This window comes from Macrobrachium nipponense, chromosome 11 (assembly GCF_015104395.2).
Source record: "Macrobrachium nipponense isolate FS-2020 chromosome 11, ASM1510439v2, whole genome shotgun sequence".
Taxonomy (NCBI): Eukaryota; Metazoa; Arthropoda; class Malacostraca; order Decapoda; family Palaemonidae; genus Macrobrachium; species Macrobrachium nipponense.
Window position 1 is genome coordinate 84,988,524 of NC_061087.1, and position 26,211 is coordinate 85,014,734.

General features: G+C 39.9%; 2 protein-coding genes across 5 annotated transcripts in view; both read right to left on the bottom strand.

Annotated features, from left to right (window-relative positions):
• LOC135206758 (uncharacterized) overlaps nucleotides 1–11,267 on the bottom strand; it is a gene marked incomplete in the record, with an annotated part of 27,813 nt that extends 16,546 nt beyond the window's left edge. Inside the window, 1 exon segment of the mRNA XM_064238254.1 lies at nucleotides 10,933–11,267.
• A 97-nt stretch (nucleotides 11,268–11,364) lies between these two features.
• LOC135206771 (uncharacterized) lies at nucleotides 11,365–25,626 on the bottom strand. Of its 4 annotated transcripts, none has more exons than XM_064238275.1 (4): nucleotides 24,787–25,626; nucleotides 14,142–14,239; nucleotides 13,545–13,690; nucleotides 11,365–13,125 (listed from the first exon to the last, which is right to left on the bottom strand). In XM_064238275.1, the coding sequence occupies exons 2-4, from the start codon at nucleotides 14,233–14,235 to the stop codon at nucleotides 13,012–13,014; spliced, it is 354 nt and encodes a 117-aa protein (XP_064094345.1). In that variant the 5' UTR covers nucleotides 14,236–14,239; nucleotides 24,787–25,626; the 3' UTR covers nucleotides 11,365–13,011. The 4 variants fall into 4 exon arrangements, with proteins under 4 accessions (XP_064094345.1, XP_064094357.1, XP_064094352.1 ...); XM_064238287.1 differs by lacking the exon at nucleotides 24,787–25,626 and adding an exon at nucleotides 23,177–24,388; XM_064238282.1 differs by lacking the exon at nucleotides 24,787–25,626 and adding an exon at nucleotides 22,439–22,578.
• Nucleotides 25,627–26,211: the final 585 nt, after the last annotated feature.

Genomic DNA, 26,211 nt, shown 5'->3' on the forward strand with positions numbered 1-26,211 from the left:
TCCCCAGATAAACTACGTTCTGGCTGGGGATCATCTGAGACTTCTCGAGGTTCACGATCAGTCCCAAAGACTTTGTCAACTCCAGTGTTATTAACAGGTCCTCCAAACACTGCTTTTGAGACCTGGCTCTGATGAGCCCAGTCGTCCAGGTACATTGAGACATTTATCCCTTTCAAGTGTAGGTGTCTCGCTACATTTTTCATCACGTCTGTGAAGACTTGAGGAGCCGTGGACAGGCCGAAAACACAGGGACCCTGAACTGATAATTTTCTGCCTTCAAACATAAATCGAAGGTACTTCCTCGACGAATGGTGGATCGGGATGTGGAAGTATGCGTCCTGAAGGTCTATGGACCACCATCCAATCCCCTTGCCGTAGTGCTGCAAGGACTGAGGCAGACGTTTCCATGCTGAACTTCTGTTGTTCGACAAATTTGTTCAGCGCACTTACGTCCAGTACCGGTCTCCATCCCCCCAGGCTTTGTTACAAGAAACAAGCGGTTGTAAAACCCCGGGGAGTTGCAATCCAGTACAAGTTCTATTGCTCTTTTTTCCCACATCGTTCCACCATTTGACGAAGAGTGTCCGTCATCATCTGGTCCCTGTATCTGGCGGACAATTTCCCTCGGAGATGTTGTCAAGGGAGGAATGTCCTTGAATGGGATGCGATACCCCTTCTTGATAATCGACATCGTCCAAGTGTTGGCTCCTAAGTCTTCCCAGGCTTTCGCAAAATACTGTAGCCTGGCTCCTACGGGTGTCTGGAGGACAGAACTCTCACTTCCCTTTCTTAAAGGCACGGAAGGAAGACCCTGCCCCTTCTTACGGTTGACTTCCTTCTGGCGATCGGTCTAGTTTGGAAGACCTCCTCGAAAGGGCTGTTTCTGAGCTGGGCGAGCCCACTTTCTTCCTCCTCACTAGCCACGGCCTACTCTTCCTTGATGATTGTCTAAGGAGATCCTGGGTTGGCCTTTTCCGTCAGAGAATGCGCGATGTCCTTCACCAACTGCGATGGAAAAAGGTGTTCAGAGAGAGGCGCAAACAATAAGGCGGCTCTCTGCGAATGCGAGACGGCCTTTGTGAGGAAAGCACTGTGCACCGCTCTTTTCTTTAAAACTCCTGCACCATATAGCGAGCATACCTCAGCTGATCCATCCTGAACAGCCTTATCAATGCAGGCTAGGATGCAATTCAGGGTTTCTGGGTCGAGTTGTTCATTTTCTTGAGATTTCTTGGCCAGTAACCCCCAAGGGACCAATCTAAGAAGTTAAAAACTTCTAAGGTGTGAAATAGACCCTTGATGAGGTGGTCCGTTTCCGAAAGCCCCCATGTAACCTTTGCTGCATTCAAGGCGTGCCTTCTAGACGAATCCACCAAACTCGAGAAATCTGATTCGGCTGAAACGGACAGAGACAATCCCATATCTCTCCCGTTTGCGTACCAAATTCCTCTCCTCCCTGTAAGTTTGGCGGGAGGCATACAAAAGACCGTCCTTCCCTAACTCCTTCTTCTTCTGAACCAGGAGTCAAGAGATTGTAGCGCTCTCCTCATAGAAATGGCAGGCTTCATTTTAAGGAAAGAGGAAGACTTGAGTGTTTTCGTGCTCGAAAACTGCGAACGTGGAGAAGGGGGAGCAGCTGGTGTCAAAGAGTCTCCATATTCCTCCAACAGAAGGGACGAAAGGACTTTATAATTAGAAGATCCTTCCTTCATTTCATCCTCCGATGCATCTTCTGGGTTAAGAGGCTCGGAAGGAGAAGGCTCTCTCCTTTCTACTGACTCTTCTCTTACTCTCTTCCGAGTGTCAGGTTCATACGAGGAATGCGGCTGGTGTACAGCAGAGTATCTCGCCTGGGAGGAGTAGCGTGCTTGGGATCCTCCTGGCGCCTGGCAGGCGCAAAGCGCCTCGAATACTCCTGGCTTTCAGCAGGCGCCTGGCGCCTGGCAGGCGCATTTTCATCAGGCGCCTGGCGCTGCTAGGCAGCGCATTTTCATCAGGCGCCTGGCGCCTGGCAGGTCGCAAAGCGCCTCGAATACTCCTGGCTTTCAGCAGGCGCCTGGCGCCTCGTAGGCGCATTGTGTTCATAATACTCCTGGCGCGTGGTAGGAGTATTAAGTTCCGCATACTCCTGGCGCCTGGGAGGAGTATAACTCGTAAAATCTGGCTGAGGATAGTATGGCCTTTATTAGGCGCATTTTTGTTCAGAATCTCTGCGTTTGGTAGGATAGATCCAATACTCCTGGCGCCTGGGAGGATATAATCTTCGAATACCCCCGGTGCCTGGGAGGAGTATTTAGTTCAGAATACTCCTGGTGTGTTGGGAGGAGTATCCGTCTGATGTTTAGTAGGCGCTTTCCGTCTTATAAGTGCTCTACTCCTAACAGGATCTTCTCTTCATCCAGTCTTGGCGCTTGATTGAAGATCTTGAATGTTGTCCTGGCTCGTTACGCTACTCGGAGTTTGGCTTCTGGTTGGCGCCCTACTCTTGACAGGAGTAGCTTCCTTTCCTACTTCTCGCCTGCCTAGCGCACCGCCCCCCCCAGAGATGGCCGCCTGTGCGACAACTCCCCTGAAGGATGCGTCGCGCCTGGCAGGAGATAGTTCTTTAGATCTTTTAATAGGAAGCCTATCATCCTTCTTACGAGTAGGTCCTTATAACGAGTTCCTACTAGCAAGGCTAATTGCTCTGCATATTCTTCAAAATTTTCTTGGTTGAGGAATCTTCCGAATCAGGAGAGGGAGATCTGTAAGGCGCTCTAGGATCTCCTCTAGTCCCAAGAGTCTGACGTGTTTCTCGCCCTCTTTACTACCGAAGGAGCTCCTCCTTCCGAGAAGCGCTCGGGACTCGAATTGATCTCATGTTCAGCAGGCGCCTGGCGCCTGGCAGGCTCTTGCATACTCCTCTTCAAAGGACGGGAAAGATTCGACTCCTTCCACCCTCTTCTCGGAGAAGGCGAACTCGACGACGAAAAAGCACTCTCGTAGGGACCTTCTTATAGCGGTCTTTAGCAGTCGATACGATCGTTCTGCCGAAGGGACGCCTGATCGTTGGGGGATTCTCCACAACCCCCGTACGGCTTTCGACTTTCCTTCTCCTCCGGGCCAGGGAGCTTGGAAGAGGTCTAGGCCTGGGAGCGTCGCAGAGACGACCAGACGCCCCCATCCACTACACTGGGGACACTAATATCACTGCCACATTCACTTTCCTTACCTTCCAATGCTGCGACTTTTCCTGCATTTTCTGAAGGGAAGCTCTAAGTTCTGCTATTTCCGAAGCCGAACTAGAGGGATTAGCCATTTGTGAACGGGCTGAAACAGAATGGTCATTATCATCATAGAAGAAGCTACAGAGCTAGAAAGTAAATCATGAGAGGCAGACCTTCTATGGGTTTTCTTCTCTCTCTATCTCTCTCTAACTTCTTCAAGTAAGAAGTTAGATTCTTCCACTCTTGTGCACTCAGATTCTCACATTCATTACACGTATTCTCAATTGAACATTCAACCATTCTACACCCTCTACAACTAGTGTGAGGATCTACCGAAGCTTTCGGAACTCCTCACCTTACAGCCCTCATTCACACACACTCTGAAACTAACACTAGAATCAGACATATTCACAAAATCCAAAAACCAAGTCCAAAAAACAGTCCACGATAGCGAATGCCAAAACAACGATCCAAGTACGTCACCAAATATCAGCGAGAGATGATCAAAAGCTTTGCGAAAAAAACGAATTCTAGTCAGGAGGAAGTAACAACAATGTTGATACAGCCGGCGACAGAGAGATTATGATTAGAAAAACAAAGGGAATAGTTCCTAGCCCTGCCACCCAGAGCAGGGCGGTAGATCACCTGACCTACCTGTAGCGAGTGCCGCGAAATTTTGAAATTCTGTCGGGAACGACGGAGTCTATAGCTATGTATATATCTGACAGGTAGTTGAATGTATGAAAAAGGATTTTTAGGAAACTAAATTAAGTAGATGATATACATCTTGGTTCCTCACCTGTTAGCATAGCCGACTTCGGTATTACTGTCACCAAGTCTGCTTCTGCGTTACTAGAGTTGCCAGCGAGGTAGAGACCTGTAATGCTGGTGCGCTCTAGATGATCTGTCAACGGGGGCGTGACCACAATGTGACTAGACCTATGACCATACTTCTGAGGGCAACGAAGCTAAAACCACCACTGACCTAACCTATCAAAGTTAGTTCCATAACTTCTAGGCTAAAGAAAAGGAACGCGCCTCAAGCGACCAACCCTTCAAAGTTAAAAGCATACCTATCCCTTTTCTATAGGATAGGATTCGTGTTGCTTCCTGCCCCCAACCCCTAATATATCTACGGATATGTATGGTCCTAGCGACTTACAGATCTCAAATGTCGTCTTCACATCCCGTCGGGAGTGTGAAGCGAACACAGAGTTGCTTCGCTAAAGCGTGGCACTCAGGATGTTACTGAGTGTCATGCTCTGAAATGAAATGCTTCCGAGGCCGCGCCCTCACCTCTTGAGCATTCATATTAAGAAAAAATCTCAAAATCTTTATGCAAACATAATAAATGAGGGGGACTTCTTAAAAAAAGAACTCCTTGACTATAATGCCAGGGTTGTTGTTCGGACATGAACCAGTCTGGTCTTTTACGGAACACCGCAGATTGTCCGTTGACCTCGACTTTCTATAGTTTTATCAAGATAAAACTTGAGAGACCCGACAGGGCACAGGACTCTCTAATGCCCTTGCCCAATAATTTGTGCCATACCTTGGTCTCCAAGCCTTCGGGTCAAGGGTTAGACAAGTTTTCGTTCTTATCAAGAACGGAAGGCTTAGAGGACAGACCGCATTATGTCCTTTAAAGCTAAAACCTCTGATGATGGCTAAAACCTCACTAACCCTCTTTGCCGTGGCTAGTTAGCGGTTAGAATGTTAACCTTTCTGGTCACGTGTATTAAGTTCGCAGAAAAGGATAGGTTCTAATGCTTTTGGCATCAGAAACTCAGACTACGTCTAAGTTCCATGCCGGAACCTGCGATCCAGAGAATTTCAAGATCTCCACAGACCTCAAGATCGTGAAGCTTTGTTGTTTGACAGAACCGAATCTCTGAGCCTAGAGGCCGTCAACAATATTTAGCATATTCTAAACAATAGTTAGGACTTCTAGCTTATCTCATACTTCAGACGGAAAGATAGAACCATAAAGAAATTCACAGAGGTCGAGTTGGAGGAAAACAGTATTTCCCATTCACCTATCTCCAGAAACGGCCCCCACCTCCGATTGAACACTGAAAATAGGGCCAGCACTGCTTTTGCCTTGGCCAAGAGGCTTGCCATTAATCTTGAAGATCTTATCGCTTCTCGATAGTCTGAACGCCTTCAGACTCAGAGAGGAGAGATATTAGATACTTCACTAAGTGACGATGTTATGATTACACCGATTCTCTCGGGAAGGGTCTTTGGACAATTCTCTGAACTTACCATGACCTCTGTGAATCCCAACCTCTTTTAAAGGCCAACATGTGGTCGACTAATGCTAATCCTCTAGGGATCATGAATAAAGGGTGAACAACTTTAAGAGGAAGCTCCTTCCGGTCCTTCAATATTACGAAAAAAACTTAACGAAAGGACGCCCTCAGTCTCTCCTCAACTTTCGCATACTTCTAAGTGAGGATTACTCAGAACGTCAGTAGTTGTTGCCTTCGATCGAGAAGACCCGCACGGACGTGCACTAGTTTAACGAACCTCTTGAGGATCGTTACGTTCTGTGCCCAAGCCCATAACCAACTCTCTCTTCTTGAGCTATGAGAGAGCCGAGAAATTATCCGAGATGATTTGGACCACTCGATCAAAACTCACCGTTCGAGGAACTGGAGAGCCGACCAAATTGGCTTCCAATTCTTTCAGACAATGTGCCAGGACATCTGTTCCTCTGTTCGGATGTCTGGCACCCTCTCGCTATCACCCGAGGTGATCCTCAAGCCATTGAGAGAAAATTAGAATTATTACTAGATCTTTGATGTTATTCCAATTTCTCCGTGAGGAAAAACTGTAGAGGTCTGAATTGCTGTTTTATTCAGGGAAAAACAAGCTTCTCCAGCGAGGAAATGGTCCCCAGCAAACTCATCCATTCCCTCACTCAGCCTGCTTCCTTCCCTAAATAAGGCTGCGCTTTGCATAAGCAGGAGAGCATTATTATAGTGCAATGCCGCGGTAGATTCGTACAGAATTCTGTTACCGTGCGGTAAAACCGCACCGAACAGGTATAAGAGATATCTTGTTGAAATTTTAAATTTTTTCTAAGTAAACGGAAGGCATGTTCATTCATGATTACTAGAAATTTCCTCAAACCCGAGGCTAAAATCCATGATTGTAGGGCAGAGAGACGGCTTAGTCAAGCCATTCCCGCAGGGGAGAGAGGCGTAACCAAACCGCGCATGACACAGAGCTAGCCGGTGGTACTGCGTAGATCACAGTAACAGCAGCCTTGTTCATTCATCGTCTCGCACTATCTGCCTGAGTTGCCAGCTACTCCTTTTACGAAGGAATAGGTATGATATTATCGAGCAAAAGGAAACTCTCAAGCAGGCATATTTAAACGAAACAAATCGCTAAATACAGAAGCTGAGTTGTGGTGTTGTCGTAAACAAATACCCTGAAGAGTTGTTCTTAATCCGAAAACTCTTGGAAGGTTGAAGGGAGTGTCAATTAAATACATTAGAACAACAGTTCTTTCGGCTTTCTATCCGCAGAGGTAAATACGATATGCGTATATGACTTGACCCATGCGTTAGCAAAATTGACGCAAAGATAAACTACGTAAGTATTGTAGTAATTTGAAACATCGAATTCTCTACTACATCTTTCCTCACGAGGAAGAGAGAAGAAAGGAAAACGACTGTCCACGTTCTAATGAATGAGACCTTTTAAAAGAACTCCTTGACTCTTTGCCAAGACTCTTTGCCAAGAGAAGGGAGTAATATTCGAATAGAGATCATGAAGTGAGAACCGAGGATCGAAAAGGGGGACCGTTCAATGTTCTATGATATTGGACATAAGACTTCTGGATCTAGTCTACAAGTCTTTTTTCTTTTATCCCTCGGATGAGCCTCTGAAAATGAATGAGAGCTCTTCCGAAATTTGTTAATGAGTTTATCCGCTTAAACGATAAAAACGTTAAAATCTATGTCAATGAAAACTACCCCATTTATGAGGGGTGCCCCACTTAAATGACAAAACGTTTAGTATCTTGACAATGGGGAAACGTCCTTACTTGACAAAACTATTAGCACTTTTGCTAATAGGGGAAAACCCTTTAACATGACCGAAAGTCACCCAGGAATCCGAGTATATAATCTTCCCGATTCTCAGAGAAATCGATGAAGAGGCAAGAGGGGGATTGAAGAAAAATTCGGGTATGTCTCTCCACTAACTCCGAATCCTTTTTTTTTTTTTGTAAAGGAATGCCTGTGGGAGAGTCCTGAAAAAAACCTCCCTCTTGACGAGCGTTTAGAAAGCGTCAAGCGTCCTAAGAAAACGTCCTGAACAGCAAATAAGACACCTTCTACAAGTCTTTTCTCTCGCAAAGCGTCCTGCCGAGCTTCCACCGAAGCGTCCTGGCGAATGTCCACAAAAGCGTCCTGCTGAGTCCTGGAAAGCGGTCCTGCCTGAGCGTCCTCAAAAAAACGTCCTGCTTAGCTGCGAGCGTGTCTGAGCAGAGAACACCAAGTCTTCTGAACGACATTTCAGAGAGGATCTCGTTGAGCGCCCTGATGCATGCAAGGCCCGCCAAGAGGCGTCCTGGCGAGCGACCTTGCCAACATCTCAATGTTATGACGAACCGCGTTTTGCGTATGACGTTGAATATTTTCAAGGGACGTCCTCATGCGAGTCTCCATGGAGAGCCGCACGCTGCTCCTGAAGTGTGTGAACACTAAAGGAAGACGTCTGGTTTTCATCTTCAAGACGGGCCTTAAAGACCTTCATACCTTCTTACAAAGAAAGTGGCCGCCTGTGCGACAACTTGCGTCTTAGTAATGCAAAAGAACATCTCCAGAAACGCACTCAGCAAAGGAACGCCAAGCGTCCGAAAGACACCCTCGCAAGGTGCTTGCTGAGCGTCCTGGAGAATGTCTCTACTTATAGGACGTCGAGCACCTCCAAAAGCTTCCTCACGTCTAAATTGCCCTTCTTATGCCAAACCCGAGACATAAGTTGTTTGACTGTGCAAAGCAGCTTGCCGGACGTCAAACTTATCAGCTTGCTTTTTCGAAGTAAAGCGAACGTTACATAACGTATACAGAGCGCCATGAGGAGAGGAGACGAATACTGAGTTGCTCCTCCAAAAGGTGGAATCAAGAATGTCCTTGATTACCAAATTCTTTTGGAATGCTAGCGAGGTTGAAACAGCTCTAACTTCATGAGCATTCACTCGCAGGAGGCTCAAATCACTCTTCTGGCCAGATGAATGAGCCTCCTTAATATGTCCCTTAGGAAAAGAGCCAGTGCATTCTTCGAAAAGGGTTAAATGTGGTCTCTTCCTGAGCACCATAAATACCCGAAGGACCTCTTACTTCCTTCGTTTTATGTAAATAAAATTTGAGAGCCCTGACAGGGCACAGGACTCTTTCATCCTCTCGTGACGAGAGAGACGGGACGGAAGCGTCCCTCTTCTCAAAGCTTCTTTAAGGGGCGCGAGTCCTTCCGCCGAGCTCCAACCCCTGTGTGGGAGGACGCCTCGGAGGGACAGAGAAGCAATCCTTCAAGATTCGTGCACGTGCTCGATCTTCGGCAGCCTGGGAAGCGACAACAGGACCTGCCGAAAGGAAGCCACAGATCAGCATGAAAAACCCCCGTAACCCCTCCTCGGCTTTTGACATGCACTCTCCCTGGTTTCCTGGGAGTCCGACAGAGGTCTAGGCCTAGAGGCGTTATGGGGCCGATCTGACGTTCCCTCCTGACGAGAGAGAGGACGTGAATGCGTCCTCTTCTCTAAAGCTTCTAGAGGGCGCGAGTCCGTCCCCGAGGAAGCTCCAACCCTTGCGCGGGGAGACCGCCTCGGAGGAGCGAGAAGCAATCCTTCAAGATTCGTGCACGTGCACGATCTTTAGCAGCCTGGGAATCGTCAACAGGTCCTGCCGAAGGGACGCCAGATCGGTGGGGAGCCCCTGTAACCCTCTTGCGGCTTTTGACATGCCCTCTCCCTGAGTCCTGGGAATCCGACAGAGGTCCAGGCCTAGAGGCATTATGGGGCCGATCTGACGCCCCCTCCACAACACAAGGGGCACTACACTTCACAACACTGATTGGAGAGCGAGCACTTTAGTCTAAGATTACTTGATGTAATCCTCTAGCAGACACTTCTTCTCTAGGCCCGTAAGCCATACCACAGGGTTAGGCAAAATAAATTCTACAGGAGGTTAGAAGGTTCATTATTTCTAACTTCTGTTTACTGTGGAGGAAAACTCCTGATTCTAACACGCTCTAAAATGCGTACATGAATCCTACTACTTCCGTAATCAGTCACACATTACACTAATTACATTGAACTTATGCAAAGAAAACATGTAAACGTCATATATACTAAGCAAGTGTCTACCGAAAGTTCCGGTAGCCTCACCTTACCCCATGCAGACAACAAAGTCTGAAACTAGGCTAACTAGCTTCAGACATCATATGCAATGAAAAAATTTACGATAGCGTATGCCTAGCCACAAATCCAAGTCAATAATCGAAAGAATAATTAGGATACTTAAGCGACTAATGAAGTTTCAAAATCCTAGGCGAGTCTGTAAACAGTTGTTTTACCGACCCAGGCGACAGAAAAAATATGAATAGAAAATGGGAATGGTTCCTGATATCCGCCTCCCAGCGGCGGGAATGGGTACTACCACCTGGCCGCCCACTGCGTGTGCCGCGAATTTTGAAATTCTGTCGGACTTCAGAGAATACAGCTATATATATATCTGTCAGGTAAGTTTCATGAACAAACCACCGATTACAAGGTAAAAATGAATTTCAGTTCAAACCATGACCTTGGGAATAAAAAGTTTCATACTTTCACTAACATAGGCAACAAAATGTTGTTTTATTGTGCTGATTACAACGGCAATCTTGAGTAAGATCAATGAACGTTACATATAGCTATATGCTAGTAACATTGTTCAATTGAGTGCTGGGAAGGCTGGGAAAGATGGTGGATTGTCTGTGGTTAGAACGGCCAGTCACGCGACTGCCGCCGTATTGGAATTCAAAACTGCCTTGAAAACATATTTTACGAAGAGCGTCACATGCTTATTTTAGTTCGTATGGGGCTTTCATATATCACATTACGTTGACAAAACTTCAATCTTTAGAATGGTATGCTTAACGATGTAATTGTAGTCTTGTTTCACCAAATATAGAGTGAATAAGGCCGAGCCACGCGATGACAATGGATCGTCTGCGGTTGTTTACCCTAATTGCAGAATACCTAGCTGCACGCGACAGCAAACAAGGGGTTTAGGCTACCTAAGAGGGGCATAGACAACCCAGCCAAGTTAGGGTACTTAGGTATGCACCCTAGGATAGGTTAGAATAAGTAAGGCTAAGTTATCATGCATTTGCACTAAAAAGTCTTTCATTGACTTTTAGCTAAGTAGACCATGGAAACAGGCCTAGACCAAGCTAGGTAATGTGTGCAACTCTTCTACCTACACATTTGGCACTTGGGGTTAAGGGTTAAGCAATACCTAAACCTACGACTAGTACACGTAGATTAACCTGATACAGAAAAGTTTTTATGTAAATACCAGTTATAGCTATATTAAGCTTGTCATACCGGTAGGTCTATCGTAACCATCACAGTGATAAGGCCTAGGCTAGGTACCAGTAGTTACCTAAATGCCGTAGCGAATGTCATATTACCGATTACTCTACCTACTACTAAATGTAGCTACACTTACCAAGAACGAAAATTTCAAAATTGTCACGAAGATGGATTCGCGGTAAGCATTGAAATACCCAAGGGGCCTCTTTTCTTCTAAGGATCTAGGCTATGTTTACAGTTTGAATTGAATGACAGATGGCGGCGCTGCGCAGTAGTAACCTTCTTCTCGCTGGATTTTGACAATAGGTCAAGACAATGTTTTTTATTTCATCCCGTACCTCTTGTCTTGCAGACGGCATTCGGCCTTCTTTCATATGAAAAGTACTTTAATCATCAGTGTTGAATTTCAGTTCTGGTTTTAAGTTTTCCAAAGAAACTTGTAATTCTATCTTTACCTTCACTGATGCAGGCACCAAGATCCATCTAATGTTTTAGATGATTTGTGAATCCCTGATCTCCGATCATTTGTGTCATCTAAGGTTGCATAAGGAAAACTCCATTCTCCTTCAAATTATTTCTTTTATTTCATAAATATTGAAATACAGTGTGATAATCATAATAAGCAAGTCAAGACTTCTATCAAATCAAATTAAGATTGTCAGTTATAATCAAATCCAATTCACAAATCACTAATAAATATTGTACATTCATTGGCGTTAAGTCGCTGTGGACGTTCCTTTCATGATACTGCAGTATATCATTCCGATTTACCATCTGAAAATGACACCACACTCGAAGACACCTGCATTTATCAGTTGTTCAATGAGACTATTTGCATTACGCTGACATCGGTCGTCTTAAACAAAATAACTAAGTGAACAAATAGAAACTAATAATACTGTCTGACAGCAGAGACACACAATACAAGTCAGGACATACATCAGGTGAAGCTAGATTAATCTTTCAAAATAATTAATCATGATCAATATATTTAAAAAATACAAATCAATGGACTCCGGGATGTAAAAGGGAAAAAAATACAGGTACGACAAACAAATTGTCAAGTATTACACTTACTAACACAATTTCTAAAACGGTAAAACAATCCTGTGATATCATAAGCCTTCTTGATATCTGAACATTGATGCTAAATTAGCCCTCAAGTTTCCCAAAACTATTTCTTCACGTGTACAGACATTTATTTGCCTACTTATCCTTCACTGGGCTCTTTATGTCTACTGCTCATCAAAATAAAAATAAAAAGCTAATGCACTGTCCAAACAGATCAAGGGATATTCAAAATGAACTCTTTAACCTCAGCACAATTCAAAAGCGGTTGGCTATGAATATGTTAAATTATTACACTAAAAGCACAAGTATGAAAACTCTGGGTTTTCAGTAAGAAATAAGTTTAACAAAAATAAATGGGCTTTCCAGCATAACATGGTTGATTATCTACTTCAGATTGTAGCATTTAAAGACACTATACAGTCTCTACTCAAGTCCTAAGCCCCAGAAAATAAAAAATAAAAATAAAAAACTTCTTGAACAGCAAAAACGAAATTTGCGTTAATTACAAGCAAATAATGAAGAATAACAACGTGAAAACTATAAAAGGAATAATGCTGGCCATTACTAAATCTTAAAAGCCAAACTTATAAGCCTTTGACTAATGATCGTTGTCCTTTTGATATAAGGGAACAAATAGGATGGGCTCTGTGAAAACTAAAATTATGAAGCTTTCCTAAATGTTTTGCAGTCCAGCTGCACTTGACACTGCAAAGCGTCCTCCCTCCCCGCCCCTTCCCCCAAAAAATGGCAATATCATGCAAACAAGGAACTGTGTACTTAACTCCGTGTAGAATAAACCTAGAAACTTAATCCTATGAAAAGGAGCCCACATTCCTACCCACCTCTAGGTTCTTATTGTTCGTTACAAGTGAATGCAATTTCTTTTCTCTTCCTTTCACGGCTTCATCTAAAATAACACCATCTTGAATATTATATGAAAATAAATTTTATCAGAAGATGAAGAAGTAGTAAACCTAAAAACAGACGATGTCCCGTCATCGTCGCCGTTGTAAAGACAAAGCCTCGGCTAAACAACTTATCACAGAATGCTAAGAACGTCCAGAAATGAGGCAAATCATCGTAGGAAGAAAGAAACATACCAAACGAACTGAAGAACTTTCAGACGCATTTCCTGGAGGTTTTTTACTTCTCTGGATAATACTCATTTTCGTTGCCTGGTGGTGATAGAGCCGAACTGCCAGCTGCCAGAAGTGTGTTCAGTTCAACTTCTAGATTGCGCAGGCGGTCCTCTATGGTCTGAAAGGATTATGCAGCTCTGTTATTGCTATCAGAAATGGTGGTCGTAACAGAATAGTTGTAGTCGTGTTGAAGTTGCTTGTTAATAACTCGTTGCGAAAGTGGGAAAAGGACCTATTTTTAGAACGTAAGCTGTCACAGAAAACTGGAAGTACTAGGCTAGCATGCAATGAAGCAGTGCGAAAATCTTAGGTTTTTTTTATGGTGTTTTTACGTTGCATGGAACCAGTGGTAAATCTTGGGGAAGAAAGGAAATTTCCTAATATAAAGCATATAATCTTCACTGACCACAGACTTTTCAACTTTAGCTGAAATTTTCGTCTTTTTTAATTATTAATACAGTTAGGGTTATTTAGACTATTTCTTGTGCATTTCCAACAGATAACACAAAAGGATTTTTATTTAAACAACAAGTTTACCTTCTGAACAGTGTGGGCTGATCCTCCATGCTGATGAGGTCCGCCATCTGCCATTAGGCGAGCGACGGGCAAAGTCTGTATCATGTTATCAACGGCTTTCCTCTGGCCGGTTAAAGGATCAGACCGCTTTCTTCCGTTAGTCCAACCTTACATCAGGTGAGAAAGCAAAATGAGAGTGCAAAAATTTTACCAATATGTTATAGCTTTTTAGGGGGTAATGAATGAAAATGCCAAGGTTTCTTTATTCCGTGTTGTTGCCTTACATAATTTAATAAAAGAAACAAGTATTAATTAACTGAGTGTTATTAGCAAGAAGGAACTGCCCTGGTATTAATGAATTCATATGATAAGTTTTTTTTTTATTTAGAAGAAAGTAAACATTAGGACCAAGAGATATTCCTGATTTTAAGAAAAGATGGAAATAGATTATATATGATATATATATATATATATATATATATTATATATATATATATATATATAGACAGATAGATCAAGACACCTAGACAGGGAAATTTTGTGTATGTAAAAGTGTGACTTTGCTTTATTTAAGAAGCATTCAAAACAAGGAATTATTATCATTATTATTATTATTACCTCTACTATACTGGAATGTCTGAGCTGCTGCTATAGTGACTGTCACAAGAAACACTGCTGCCAACAACTGTTGTTGTTTAAGCAAGCGCACCATCCCTCTGCCAAGAAAAAATGAGCTTGTTAAAAACACGTCTGAAAAATAACCAACAATTGTTATAAAAAAATATCAGGGTTGTAGAATTTAGGCCAAAAGCCAAGCGCTGGGACCTATGAGGTTATTCAGCGCTGAAAGGGATGCTGACAGCAAAGAAGGTTTATCAAGGAGAAATAGAATGAAAACCTCCCAGTTGCACAGAAAAAAAAAAAAAACTTGTTAGGAGAAAGTGGAACGTGTGACTGAAGAAAGAGAATATAAACAAAGGTACAGTAAGAGGAATGAAAAGGATTGCAGCTAGGGGCCAAAGGGACACTGCAAAGTACCTAAAGTAATGCCTGCAATGCAGCGCGTGAGGTGCACTGACGGCACTTTCCACCTACAGGCATCAGGGTTTAAGTTCCGTTACATACAATTTCTAAGCTTTAATCCAACTGTAAAGTTGTTGAATATTATCTTAACAAACAGGTAATCTTCCTTACATTCAATCCTGCTAAGTTAAAAGTACCAGCATCGCGACAAGAAGCACGGCTTTCGATCAAGAAAAATATCTCAGGAAGAGTTTTACTTTCGTAAATATAAAAGACATCATAAACACACACGTATATTGTATATATATATATATATATATATATATATATATATATATATATATATATATATGTGTGTGTGTGTGTTTTGTGTATATATATATGATATAATATATATATATAATATATCTATCTATATATCTATATATATATATATATATATTATTATTAATATAATAATAATATATAGTCTATATATATATATATATATATATATATATTATATATAGTATTATATATATATATCTATAATATCTATATATATGATATATATATATATAATAATTATATAATAAATATATTAATAATAAAATAACACATATATATATATTATATATCATATATTATAATATGTATGTATGTAGTAGTGTGTGTATAATATATATATATATAATATATATATATTATATATATGTATATGATAGTATTATATATAATTACTCCATTCCTACCTTTGGTCCTGGATTCTACCTGAAAAGAGTTGACTGACTTGTACAGAAGCGGTGCGATGCTACTCAACTGAGGTCAGAGAAAAACGCTCTTCGCCTTATATACGAGAATATCTCGTTGCCACGCCCACTTATAAAACCATCCTTGGATCTACACAGGCTTGCATTAATATTCATTACCTCATTGAAAAAAGTTATATTTCAATCGTAATTTACATTCCTTTTTTCTTTAGTTTCCTCCGAGATTTGTGAATCCTCGAGGTGTGAGTTGTCGTCACTTGGACGTGTCTTAAAAAAAGACGCTGGAATGACTTGGTTGAACATAGTTTCTAACATTGGGGCTGGTTATTCTGGTTATTACATGTGTCACAGGTAATAAGTTGTGGGAGATTTTCATGAAGTGAATTCCTTACTTCTCAATCACGCTATATTGCAGAGATGTATTTATCTGATGACAGCAGTCTTTCCCATGAAATCGAAATTGGCTCGCCAATGTATTTATACAAACAGAGTATATAGCCATGAGGAAAATGAATCAACAGGTTGCAGGAGCTTTCGCCTTTACCCTGAAACATTTTCAAACAAATTTGCCCTCTTTCTTTTGTAACTTTCACATATCTTTAAAAATGGCTAGTGTTAAAATATAACCATCCTCTGGTGCAAAAAGCTATATACATTCCAAATCATACGTACACTGAAACTCGGAATCCACTAAAAGTCTAAATTTAAGTTATTCATACATCAATTTTTTTCCTTGGCATAAGACAGAGGTTACTGCCATGAATATTTGGAATAAAGAATCGAGCTAAAAGACTGAGTCTCCTGTGCCCTTTGAACATTGGTTTTTGGACTCTTTTAAATTAATTAAAAAGAACTTCAGTTACTTCTAACTCTTTTCAGGTACATCATTCATCCTTAGCTTCCCTCTTGTGTTTATTTTGTAATAGGACCCCAGTTTTAGAAAAAGATAAAGTTTATCTATGAAGTAGGTTTAAAGAATCATTACTACTCCTGGTAATGAAGGAAGAGGGTGAAATGCAGAGAAAAAAGCGAGATATATGCCCGAGAAAGGATAGCCAATTAGTGCACGTTAAACCTTCCTATAGTAAGCGATGAACAGTAAATTAAACAGCAACTCAACGATGTTAAAAGATTCAAATGACCATCTGTCATCAACATCACGAGGTTTTATTTTTTTTATCAACATAACCGACGTTGCTGATATTAATAAACTTACGGTGAATATCCGCAGCAAGTAACAGACGTTCCAGATTACATGCTGAACCTCATCACAACCAGAAACATTTATGGCAGCTGTTAACAAGCTTAGATTGAACAGCAGCAACTACTAAGACTAATAATCCCGAATCGCCATGCACCTGTTTCTGACAAAGCCACAACATGAATAGCTTTTGTTCCTGATAAGTCATAAGCCACACAGCATCTGTACCCGGCAGCCATAAAATGAACAACATTTGTTGCCGACGTTGTAAGCCACACAGCATCTGTACCCGGTAGCCATAAAATGAACAGCATTTGTTTCTGACGTCATTAGCCACGCACCAACTGAACCTGGCAGCCATAAAATGAACAGCATTTGTTTCTGACGTCATAAGCCACAGAACATCTGTACCCGGCAGCCATAAAATGAACAGCATTTGTTTCTGACGTCATAAGCCACAGAACATCTGCACCCGGCAGCCATAAAATGAACAGCATTTGTTTCTGACGTCATAAGCCACAGAACATCTGTACCCGGCAGCCATAAAATGAACAGCATTTGTTGCCGACGTCATAAGCCTCACAGCAACTGAACCTTGCAGCCATAAAATGAACAGCAATTGTTGCCAATGTTATAAGCTACACAGCAACTGTACCCGGCAGCCATAAAATGAACAGCATTTGTTGCTGACGTCATAAGCCACACAGCATTGTACTTGCAGCCATAAAATTAACAGCATTTGTTGCCGATGTCATAAGCCGCACATCAGCTGTTGATAACAAAGCCACAAAAATGAACAGCATTTGTCGTTGACGTCATATGCCGAACAGCAGCTGTACCCGACAAATCCATAAAATGAACAGCATTTGCTTCTGACGACATAACTTGCACAGCAGTTGTGCCCGACAAAGCCAAATCATGAACAGCACTTGTTTCTGATGTCATAAATCGCACAGCAGCTGTGTCCGACAAAGCCAAAACATGAACACCATTTATGGGTAAAGTCATAAACGGCACAGCAGTTGTAACCGCCAAATCCATAAAATAAACAGCATTTGTTTAGAACACATCCTTAACCACAAGCGCAGCTGTAACCCTCGCCAGTTACAGTTATGAAACGAAGAGCACCTCCTGATGACGTCATCACCAAGAACAAATATAAATAAATACATAGAAAATCCTGAATCCTATAATATTCGATTAGAGATCTCAAGAATATTCGACTGGGGATCGCATTTCTCATCTTCTAAAGATACTCAGATTGGGGCTGCAATAAATAAAGGTATTACCCACAGGACGTTTACACGAAAGTTCAAACAAATCTTGTAATAGTCTTATGCTAATGTGTTCCGTTCCCATTTCTCGGGGATTATTCCGTCGCCCACGTTTATGCATGAACGTGTACTTAATATAGTTGTGTTATATATGTTTATGCAAACACACACATATATATATAATGTATGTCTATCAGACGTATGATGTGTGGGTTCGAATCTTGCCACGAACGTCAGAGATTCTTCATTTGGATCTTAAGCATTGTAGTAACAAGCGTATTCAACTAGTGTGAAGACGTTGAGAAGTTAAGAGGTCTTTTTGTCTATTACAAATATATACATATATGGTGAAAAGGTGACCAAACAGATTTCAAATATATATATATATATATATATATATATATATATTTATATATATATATACATACACACACACAACTGATCTAATTTACCTGTCACTTCTAAATATACATGTGTTTTCAACAGCCAAAATGAGCCTTTAATTTTTTTATTTCCTCACACGGTTTGGAAATGACTATCACTACAGGCCTGGAACCAAGTGGGAAGTAAATGAAGAGAGACAGTCCCTTCCGTGGTGGGATTCGTTCTGAAACCTGAGGATACAGAGCAGCTGCTCTAACTCACGAAAGATGGACAATATTGTTTTATCAATAAATTTTACAAGAGGTGAAAAATATCCATCCTCACCAGCGTTCCTTGTAATGGATGGTATCACTCCTAAGGCAGAAATAATATAATAAATGCTACCATAAGCATCGGCGTTGCCAGGCAGAATTCCATACTGAATAGAAAGAAATCTGGCAACGGATGCTAGAACATCACGGCATTTACGTTTAATGTGGATGCTGAGGTACGAAGCGAGCAGCATGCACTACTTCTTAGGTGGCAATCGCCTGAGGTGGCAGTGGGTGTTGTTTGTTAAAATGGAGGTTATAGAAGATGATCGAACACCAAATCTTTCCCCAATAGTGCTACAAACATAACTAAGTATCCATTGATTTCTTTCAATTTGCAATTTATAGTTTGCAGGTTTCTTGACTAAATTATTACGGTCATGACTGTTTTCGGATAAACATCACTTTCTTCTTGAATGGCTCAACTTTTCACACTCCTTTAGTTCTTAGGGCAGCTTACTTGAAGATCTTGGCGGCATGTATTCAAAGTTTTTTTTTTTTTTTTTTTTCTATCTCGGCACTAAATCCCCTTTTTCTTGCTCGGTGCATTTTGACTTTTGATGCAATATTACTGTATGAGGTGTTCAACATGTTACGTTTACATTTCATTCTTTATCGTCACGTAGAATTCCGCTGTTATATTACGAAATATATCGTTCTGATAGTTTTTCTTTTTATTTCACATATAATAAATAGTTTGAGAAATTTATTTTTCGAATGTGAAAAATGGAATCAATTATCACCCATAAACAATAAAACTGCGTAAAAAAAGTTTTATGCAGTTTTTTTTAGGTATTTTGTCCGAATCATTATGAAATATTTCATTATGTTTAGATATGAACCGGCCTAACAACCGTGTCAACAGTCTCATCTGTATAAAGAGCTGTTATTTTAAGCAAATGTGGAGTTTGGCTTATCCAATGTAATCTGATTTTCAACTGCTCAAGATCTTTCTGTAAAAAATAATAATAAATAAATGAATAAATAAATAGAAATAAAAAAAACTTATTTTAAGTTAGCAAATAAGGCATATTTATAAGAAAAAATATATTGTATAATTTAAAGCTTCCTTTCTTAAACTAAATACAGTTCGCTTCACTGAAGGGTGGTGAAATACACTGCAGCATAAGGTTTGGTTGGCAAGCCTGAAAGTTGAATGGTCAGTAAAGCCTTTGGATGCACGATAACTTCTAAATCTTACGTATGGAAATTTTCTTTTTAATTCCATCAAAAACCTCAAACTGAAATATTTTCCTTTTTTTTTTTTTTTTTTTTTTTTTTTACAAATATGAAGGAGAATTCAGATACACCAGAGAAGGAAACTGGAAAAATGGTTACATAATGCGAGTCACATAGGCCTAAGTTGATCGTAACTGGTAACGACATGTGTGACCGGAGTTATTTTGGGAGTTACACTAAATATCAGGATGTGAATAGCATTCATAAACTGAAACTGGCTAGGAACCGCGCCCTTACTGATTGTATGGGATAAACATAATTTACTGTTGTTTTTCTTTAATTTTGTTCGAAAGAACACATTGACTTGTCTTTAGATGTTGTTCTTTAACTATATTCTACCTAAAGCATTTATTGAACTTTTATTAATAGATATTTTTCTATTAAACAGAATTTTTTAATGTCACGTTTCAACCTCTTGCTCACTATCAATATTATCTGCCACCCATTACGGATATTAATAATATATGGAAATACATTATTTTTGTTTTTCTGTTTCACCACATTCTTTTCAAGGAGTGACTAATTCAGTCCTCAGCCATACAGTTTCAGAAATAGGCCTTTCCATTCTGAAATGATCAATTATACATATATTTACATAACGGCTGTAAAAGAACACATTGCTGGTTTTAAAGTCAAATACCGCACAAATACTTATAAACAAAATCATACGGCATATCAAAGGATTTTCAGCCTTCACAGACCAGGCAAGGATCATTAGGCTTAACCAAACATTTATTTTCCATTTTATTTACATTTATGATAAATACAAAAACATAATAAATAGTTTTGTTTTAATGCTGTATACGCAAAATAAATAGGCCTACAATTTTCAGTGCTAAAATAAAACCCTCTTACACCAGAAATTGGCTGGGGCGAGTTACAAGAAAAATTTATGCCACAATTGTTAAAGAAGAAACATGCAAAAGAACGATAATTTTCATTTACTTTAAACAATGTTATTTAGCTCGCCTGCCATAGTATACATTAGCGAGTGACCCTGTTTTTTGTTTTAGACTATGTCAGTCGTGTGCAGGTAAAGGATCTTGCTCTAGGTCAACCTGTAACTAATTAACAGAAACTTAGTCTGTCACCATAGCACATCATGCGCCTGCGCGGACAGGCGAATAGTTGCCAGATACCACTTGTTGAATACCTCCATATACCTACTGTCTGAAACATTAAGGCAACTGATGCAATAATTTGTAACGTGACTGTACGTCAAAGCACATTTCAGGTAGGATTCTCGAATAAACAAAACGCCAATGAAGACCACTAAGGATGGACGTGGCTCTGTCCCATTGGGATTTGTGCATCATTGATTTGGCTGCTTTGTCTACCAAACTCGGTAACATCATCTGTAAGGAGAGTGATTTGATAAACCATGTTTTGTGACGGCGTTTTAGAATTGTGTGAAAACATTTTTAAAACATCCATATTTAAGTATTTCTCCGGGAAGACTATTCTAGAATAATAACGTCCCATTTTTACTGCATTCAGTGTTTGTTTGTTTGTATGATGTTTTTACGTTGCTTGAAACCAGTGGTTTTTCAGCAACGGGACCAACGGCTTTACGTGACTTCCGAACCACGTTGAGAGTGAACTTCTATCATCAGAAATACACATCTCAGACCCATCGATGAAATACCTGAGAATCGAACTCGTGGCCACCGAGGTAGCAGGCCAAGACCATACCGACCACGCCACTGAGGCGCTGCATTTGGTGTTTGATCTCACAAACGGTGTTGAACATTTCATAATTTCACGTTCCTCGCTGTCATAACTATTTAAATTTATATAGAATATACATGTGCTCTTTCATAAAAAAAAAAAGCCTTTTTTTGGTGCTTTGTGGCATCATACATATTCACTCCGTTTTATCATTATTCTCAGTCACTTTATATACTCTGTTTGTCAAGAAATCCTAAGCGTTGCCCATAACCAAGTAAAACCATGTATTATCTGCGAAAATATTCGTGCTGCTTCATTTCTCTCATAATACACAATAATTCGGTGATTTACTTAATAATAAGATCTGTCCTATGACACCACCTTGTAATACTCATCTGGCCACAGTTTATATTCACAGTGTTTTACTTGTAGTTTAAAGTTCTTTAAGTAAGGACCTCTTAAACCATTCCACGGACGTCTTCAGCTTCTGACATGAAGTTTTGTATCATAGGCCCTTATATCGGATTTAAGAGTAGAGCCTTAATATTAAGCCTTTATTATTCTAGTACATAAAACGTGAGCATCTATACACAGATTTAAGTCTTAACCTTTGCAACTAGTACCGCATTCTACAAGTAATGAACTCCATGTTTGACAATCACAGAAGTGCAAACTTGCAACGAAGAGCTAAGTCATGTACTTCGTAAATTATATACTCGGCGCATCTACAAAACTACTTAAATATTGCCATCACTTCCGACGGGAGGGAAACTCTAATCAAGGTCTAGACCAGTGGTTCCCAAACTGGGGGAAATTTCCCCCTGGAGGGAAATCGGAGGCTTCCAGGGTGGAATTAATTATACTACCTACTAACTAAAAAAAATCACACTTCTCACTAACTTAATTCTAAAGCAGAAGAGCAAACAAAAGTCCTTTTATTTTCTACTAACCGCTCTCTATGGCTATGCAATTAATTGTTACTGACCGCTCTCTATCCACTTTACTCTGTAACTATATGTTTATCAGCATATTTGCACATTTGAAAAATAAATTAGTAAATACTCACAGTGTGCTTTAACTACTCTTTCCCTCATACACATGAGGGGGGAAATCTGGATGGTTGAACTGGGTGCAGGGGGAAATGGCAGAAAAGGTTTGGGAACCACTGGTCTAGACCTAGACACTAATCATATAACTATTTCACTACCTCTCTGCAAAACTGTTTCGGTGAAGTGACTCTTAAAATAGCTGTCTGCTTTTCTGGTAATACAGCGTTCCATTCTGTATTGCTCAACGAGGTCTTGGTGCACCTGTTTCAATAATTTGTGATAGAAATAGCACAGTAGATATTTCCTCATCAAATGCATTCAGTCTTGTATTTCGATATTAGATATTTCTTTTGTATCTGGTGTTCTAGATGATAATTCGACCTAGTTGCTCTGGGAGGCTAATTGCTGTTTCCCCAGCTATGTTTCTACTCTTGGTATAAAATACAACTTCTCTTTAATGTCAGTGATATGCCAGGTTTCTCTTATTAGTAATATAATTACCCGATTATTAGGTCATGTTTGTCTATTTTAGTTTGCTTTCCCATAACCTTCCTTCATGTAACATATTCAGAAGGCAACATCAGTTTCATTAACAGCTGTTACTCTAGAATTTTTTGAATTTTTTAGTCTTGCTTTTTTTGCACTCCGGGTATGCTCTGGGCCTTGTAATGCGTGAAGCTTTGCAATCAACAAATTTTGTCTCCTTTGGGTTAGTATTTTAAACTGTGGTTCTCACACTATAGAAAGGTACTAACCTGTCAGGTATCCAGCTTTGTCAAAGTCTAGGGTTAATTCATGCTAAGTAAAGTAGACGGCCGCATGAAGATGTCGTTTATTAATATAACTTGACCACACAATACAGAAATGGGTGTATATAATACTTTGATCGCTGTGGGGTTAGTACTAAACAAGGGCTCCCGCTAGTACTAGCACCTCTGGGTATACATAGGTGGATACATAACCGGTTAACACCCTACAGAAATACAAGTTTTCCTGTACAACTTCCATTTTATGTTAAAATATCAGGCGTTTAAAACAATGTAATATGTGATTTCTGAAATAGATTTTGAGACAATTTTCACTACAGCGCTCGTTATCACGTTTTCCTAAACTCCGTGTTAGGCGGTGAGCAGTTTATGTAGCGATCTTTTACATTTCAGCGCTGCAGCCTTTTCTCAATCAATTCCATCTTTTACCAGACATTTTACGGACGAGCTCTTGTTTTTCGCATACACATTTTACTTTTCCTCGTCATCATCATCTAATGGGGCATATAATCTCCAGATCTTTGGGGTCTCTTTCCTTCATTCACAATTTTCATTTTGTACTTTCTTGGGTTGAGTTTTCCATTTTTTTTTTCTTTTTAAATACCAACCATATAATAGTTAAATCACGGCAGCGGCACAATTCACTTTAGTTGTGGAATTGTGCTATCATTCTATACTCTGCCAATGGGTCCAAATACGAAGACATCATTAAGCAATGGAAGCCAGTCACCATACTTGCTGGAAGACCGCGGTCAGCAATAGGCCTAGTTTTCGGGACCGAAGATGAACAACAGCAATCTATTCCTCTGAAAGTAATCATAACTGGCGAAAATTCATACACAGCAGTTATCACTGAATACACTGATATTGGCTGTGTGTAACTGCCGTCATCTCTGAGAAAATATACTTTAGGGGAAAAAGAAAACCGTGGAAATAAACGTAACATGAAGCGAGTAACTCAAACCAATATCAACTGCTCCTAGCCGGTCTTCTGTTTTTTACTTGTAAAAACTAGGTATAAAATCTCCCTTAATTATGATCTTGAATTCTTTTGTCCTCTCAAATTCACGACAGTTATGTATTTCTTACAGCCTCATTTTAGAGACGGAAAATAATGATAATAATAAATTAAATCGAAAACATCAATATCGTGAGAACCTCCTCCGCCTTGATTTGTATCATCTGTCCATCCGCCAATGGTGTTTGTGTATGGTAACACTGCGTCCCGGTAAATAGTTACGCTGTGTGTAAGTGTTAGGTTAAATAAAAGGATATCTGGGTGTACATTTGCAACTGAAAAGTGTTGTAATAATTTACTGAATGCGAATTACACCGTTAATATTCGAAATAGGATATTATTATAATCGTTGAATGTAAGCCGAATGTAACTATCTAAAGCCCGAGACGCAGTGTTACCATACAAAAACACCACCGGCGGATGGACAGATGAAAAAAAACAGAGTTTTTTTATAGTCATTGTTTTGATTTGTAGCCTAGTCGTTGTTTTCTGACCTACACTTTATTTTTCCAAACTTATTCATGTCTAATTAATACAGCATGTTCGTATATTTGAAGATATAAAATACTGAATAACTTACAGGGCAATGGTGCATGTCAACAAAGATCCGGAAGACCGTAACAAGCACAAAATCTACTTGGTAAGTTGGTAACTATAAAATAGGCTGTAAGGCTCAGCCGCGCAAGCGTGGCTGCGTTCTTGACTCCCAAAGTGTCGTTATTGATATAATAATGTTTCTCTCCGGGAAAAAAATTATCAGTCGCACAGAGATATTTTCATATTGTTATTGTCTCTCTTCTGGTAAAATTATCAATCATACAGAAGTTTATTTGCAAATTTTAATAAGATAATTTTAGCATTCGTAACGATATCGTTATAATTTGCGTCAACACCACAGCTATTTTTTGCAGTTTCTTGAATTGAAGGGATAAGCAGGTTCACAGAAATGAATCCTACAACATTCTGCAAAAGTTTTCTATGCTACGCTACAGTAGTACAGAGTTAGGTTTAGTTACCAAGTAGACATTGTTTGTGCTTGTTGTTTGTTTTGTTTTGTTACAGTCTTCCGGTCCTTTGTTGATATGCACCATTGCCCTGTAAGTTATTCAGTATTTCATATGCATCTCCAAATCTACGAACATAATGTATTAATTGGACATGAATAAGTTTGGAAAAAATGAAATGTAGGTCAGAAAACAGAACTGGTTCGAACAATGACAACGGTACTAGGGTACAAAACAAAGCGGAATTGCTCACGATATGGATGTTTTTTATTTATTTTTAATTAGTTTTTTCGTCTTTAAAATGAGGCTGTAAGAAATACTTAACGGCCGAGAATTTGAGATGGCATAAAAAAAATTCAAAATGATAAGTAAGGCAGATTTCAGACCTAGTTTTTACAAGCCTGACAACGCGCTTCATGTTGTTTATTGTCACGATTTTTTCCCTTAAAGACTATTTTCCCAGATAATATATATATATATATATATATATATATATATATATAATATATATCGTTATAACTGAAGTATATTTGATTGTCCATATTGAATGAGTGTATTGGCAGCTAATTTACACCGGAATTTATAACCTGTTGTAAGTAAGGATAGTTTAAAAACCATTTCTATCGTAAATTTTATTAACATCTCATACTAATTAACAGAGTAGCTGACCAACACACTATTTCAATTATGCCTAAAGCAATATGATTGAGTCATACCAATAATTAATTCAATATGATTTGTTGTAATATGGTTTAGATTCACATTTCCCGAAAATTTTACAAATGCTTTTCTGCCGAGCTGACAAATGTCATTACTCGCTGACGTAAATACATCATAAATAATACAAATTGGTAATTGGGCAAAGGAAACAAATCAAACATGAACACGAACACTTAAACAGCTGCACATATTCCTCTAAGACCATTCAAATAATTTTTTTTTTATTTCCGAACGCTTATATTTTTCACTTAAAAATGCAAAGTTATATAAAAGTAATAACT

Excerpts from the sequence above, each read along its gene's own strand:
- LOC135206771 (XM_064238275.1), bottom strand. The coding sequence starts at position 14,235 with ATGGTGCGCTTGCTTAAACAACAACAGTTGTTGGCAGCAGTGTTTCTT. Across the intron at positions 13,691-14,141 it reads GACATTCCAGTATAGTAGAG|GTTGGACTAACGGAAGAAAG; the intron begins GTAATAATAATA and ends ACCTGATGTAAG. Across the intron at positions 13,126-13,544 it reads CAGCCCACACTGTTCAGAAG|ACCATAGAGGACCGCCTGCG; the intron begins GTAAACTTGTTG and ends TAATCCTTTCAG.